The sequence below is a fragment of the Zea mays genome, chromosome 6 (assembly GCF_902167145.1).
Source record: "Zea mays cultivar B73 chromosome 6, Zm-B73-REFERENCE-NAM-5.0, whole genome shotgun sequence".
In the NCBI taxonomy this organism is placed as follows: Eukaryota; Viridiplantae; Streptophyta; class Magnoliopsida; order Poales; family Poaceae; genus Zea; species Zea mays.
This window is the reverse complement of record NC_050101.1, coordinates 134,532,756-134,535,416: the sequence shown is the minus strand read 5'-3', so window position 1 is coordinate 134,535,416 and position 2,661 is coordinate 134,532,756. Positions and strand designations below refer to the sequence as shown.

At 46.2% G+C, this 2,661-nt stretch overlaps 1 protein-coding gene across 1 annotated transcript; it reads left to right on the top strand.

The window, feature by feature from the left end:
- The first annotated feature begins 1,031 nt into the window (after positions 1-1,031).
- On the top strand, positions 1,032-2,122 carry LOC100272933 (germin-like protein). The gene has a single exon (NM_001147385.1). It carries the CDS (start codon positions 1,081-1,083, stop codon positions 1,717-1,719), a length of 639 nt encoding a protein of 212 aa, NP_001140857.1. The 5' UTR covers positions 1,032-1,080; the 3' UTR covers positions 1,720-2,122.
- The last annotated feature ends 539 nt before the right edge of the window (positions 2,123-2,661 follow it).

Sequence of the window (2,661 nt, the reverse complement as noted above, 5' to 3'; positions counted from 1 at the left end):
CAACAATAAAACCCTACATTTCCGACGGCCAAAGTCGTCGGACATAAGCACTAAGCCGTCGGAAATAGCTTATTTTTGATGACTGAAAGCTTATTTCCAACGGTACCTGTCTCTCGGTCGTAACGGGTCAGAAATAAACTTATTTCCGACGGCGGTCGTCGAAAATAAGCTATGTCTGATGGCCGAAAGAGACCGTCAGCATTTAACCTCGATAACGGTATTACCGGTTGTTAATGGGGTCACTTCTCTTATGTCCGATGGTTTAGTGGAGGCCGTCGGACATAAGATGAGGATAGATACGAGCACGATTTATAGACCATTATTATTTTGGATCGACGGTTAGGATTTAACCACTAAATAGCCTCTTATTTTTTGGTTGGCCAGCCTACAATCCTAAAAAAATTAGACTATATTTTTGACGATGAGCCTCAAGACACCAAAATAAATCTGTTATTTTCAGCAGACTCCAATAACTGCCAAAAAATACTTTATTTTTTACAACTAAACAATAATAGACCGTCGAAAATAATAGATTTATTTTCGATGGGCTTTGTATTTTGGCCATCCAATACTATATTAATCGCAGTAAACTGTCGTTTTTCTGTAGAGTGCTGGTCTAGTCGGGAGCATATCGCTATCTTCGTAAAAAAATGTATCGCGTGTCCTATCCATAGCCCGTCCCGATCAATGTAACAATGCAGAGCAAGACGAGGCCTTTTGCTCATCAAAGCTCTGGTCCCATTTCTTCCATCCTGGAGGACATTGCATGCACCAGCTGGCAACGCTTGTCTATTGCCTCCTTTCGTCCAAATATCCCTAGCAGCGCCATGCCGACGAACACTAGCCGCATGCCTCTCATCCTAACCAAATTTCACTCACGTACGTTAACAGCAGTTAACGTACGCGCGCTGTCATTTTTTCCTCTGCGTGCATATACACATACACTGAATCACTGATACACTACGCCCTTCTTCCTTCTTCCTATATAAAGAGGCCCTAGCTCCAAGTCTACAATGCAACAGATACACACACACTCGGGTAAAGCTATCTCGAGCTAGCTAGCTGCTGTAAGCCGTTGCCATGGCCAAAATGGTGTTGCTCTGCGTGCTCGTCTCCTTCCTCCTGATGCCCTTGGCCTCCCTAGCCCTGACGCAGGACTTCTGCGTCGCCGACCTGACCTGCAGCGACACGCCGGCGGGGTACCCGTGCAAGTCCAGCGTCACCGCCAACGACTTCTACTTCCACGGCCTGGCCGGCCAGGGCAAAATAAACCCACTCATCAAGGCCGCCGTGACCCCGGCCTTCGTGGGCCAGTTCCCGGGCGTCAACGGGCTTGGCATCTCTGCGGCCAGGCTCGACATCGAGGTGGGCGGCGTCGTGCCGCTGCACACCCACCCGGCGGGCTCAGAGCTCCTCTTCGTGACCCAGGGCACCGTCGCCGCCGGCTTCATCAGCTCCGGCTCCAACACCGTCTACACCAAGACGCTGTACGCCGGCGACATCATGGTGTTCCCCCAGGGCCTGCTCCACTACCAGTACAACGCCGGCACCGGCGCTGCCGTGGGCCTCGTCGCCTTCAGCAGCCCCAACCCCGGCCTGCAGATCACCGACTTTGCGCTCTTTGCCAACAACCTCCCGTCCGCCGTCGTGGAGAAGGTCACCTTCTTGGACGACGCGCAGGTGAAGAAGCTCAAGAGTGTGCTCGGCGGCAGCGGTTAACTTGTTTTTCGAGACAATACAGTGCAGGCTGGGTATGCATCGTCGCCGTCGTCGTCTTGGTCCGTCGTCATCGAATGGAACGCGTGTGCTTGCTGCTGCATGCGTGCGTGCACCTGTCGTCGCGTGTCAAAGTACTCGTGGTCTATTTCATCTTACCCTTATTTATTCATCTACTTTTCATTCAGGGATGTATTCAGTTTCCATATTGCATTTTGTTGCAATGAAAGAGTAACATGTGCATCTGATTGGTTCAAAATAGCTTTGTGGTCGATGTCGTTTGTAAAGCTATATATGATCGCTTAAGGTTACGTTTCGCTGTTTTTTCAGTGTTTTATATATACACCACTTTGTAGTGCCGCATGCTGTTAATCTGTTCAATTACATATAGTCCTACTATTGAAATACTTATCCCATCTCACATCTAGTGCAACTGTCACTAGTACAAGAAGTCATGTAGAGGCGGTTATTAACCTATTTGTACTGTCGTTTTTTAGAACCGCTAGTGGTAGAGGTTAATAAAAATGTTTCTTTTCACAGGTAGTTAATTGAGAATCTCCAGTAGAAATCGATTTCCACTATCGGTTAAGCTAAGAAAAATAACAGTATCGGTTGTTGTAACAAAACCGCTAGTACAAATCTTTTAGGGGCCATTTGGATCCCTTCATTTTAAAGGAATTGAAATTTTCTTAATATGGTAGGTTATTTGGTTTGGAATTTGACATTTCACCACTTTCTAAAGTTTAGATATAAGACTATCTCAAATTCATACGATGAGGGAGTGGAAATTGATTTTATGTATCACACTAGTCTATGATTCTAATCTGCAATTTATGACATGCCCTTTGGCTCGCTCACCTATAGTAGAAATATAATACATAAATATCTCCCTCATATAAACAACGGTAGTATATAAATATATTGTGTATAAAACCATATTAGTTT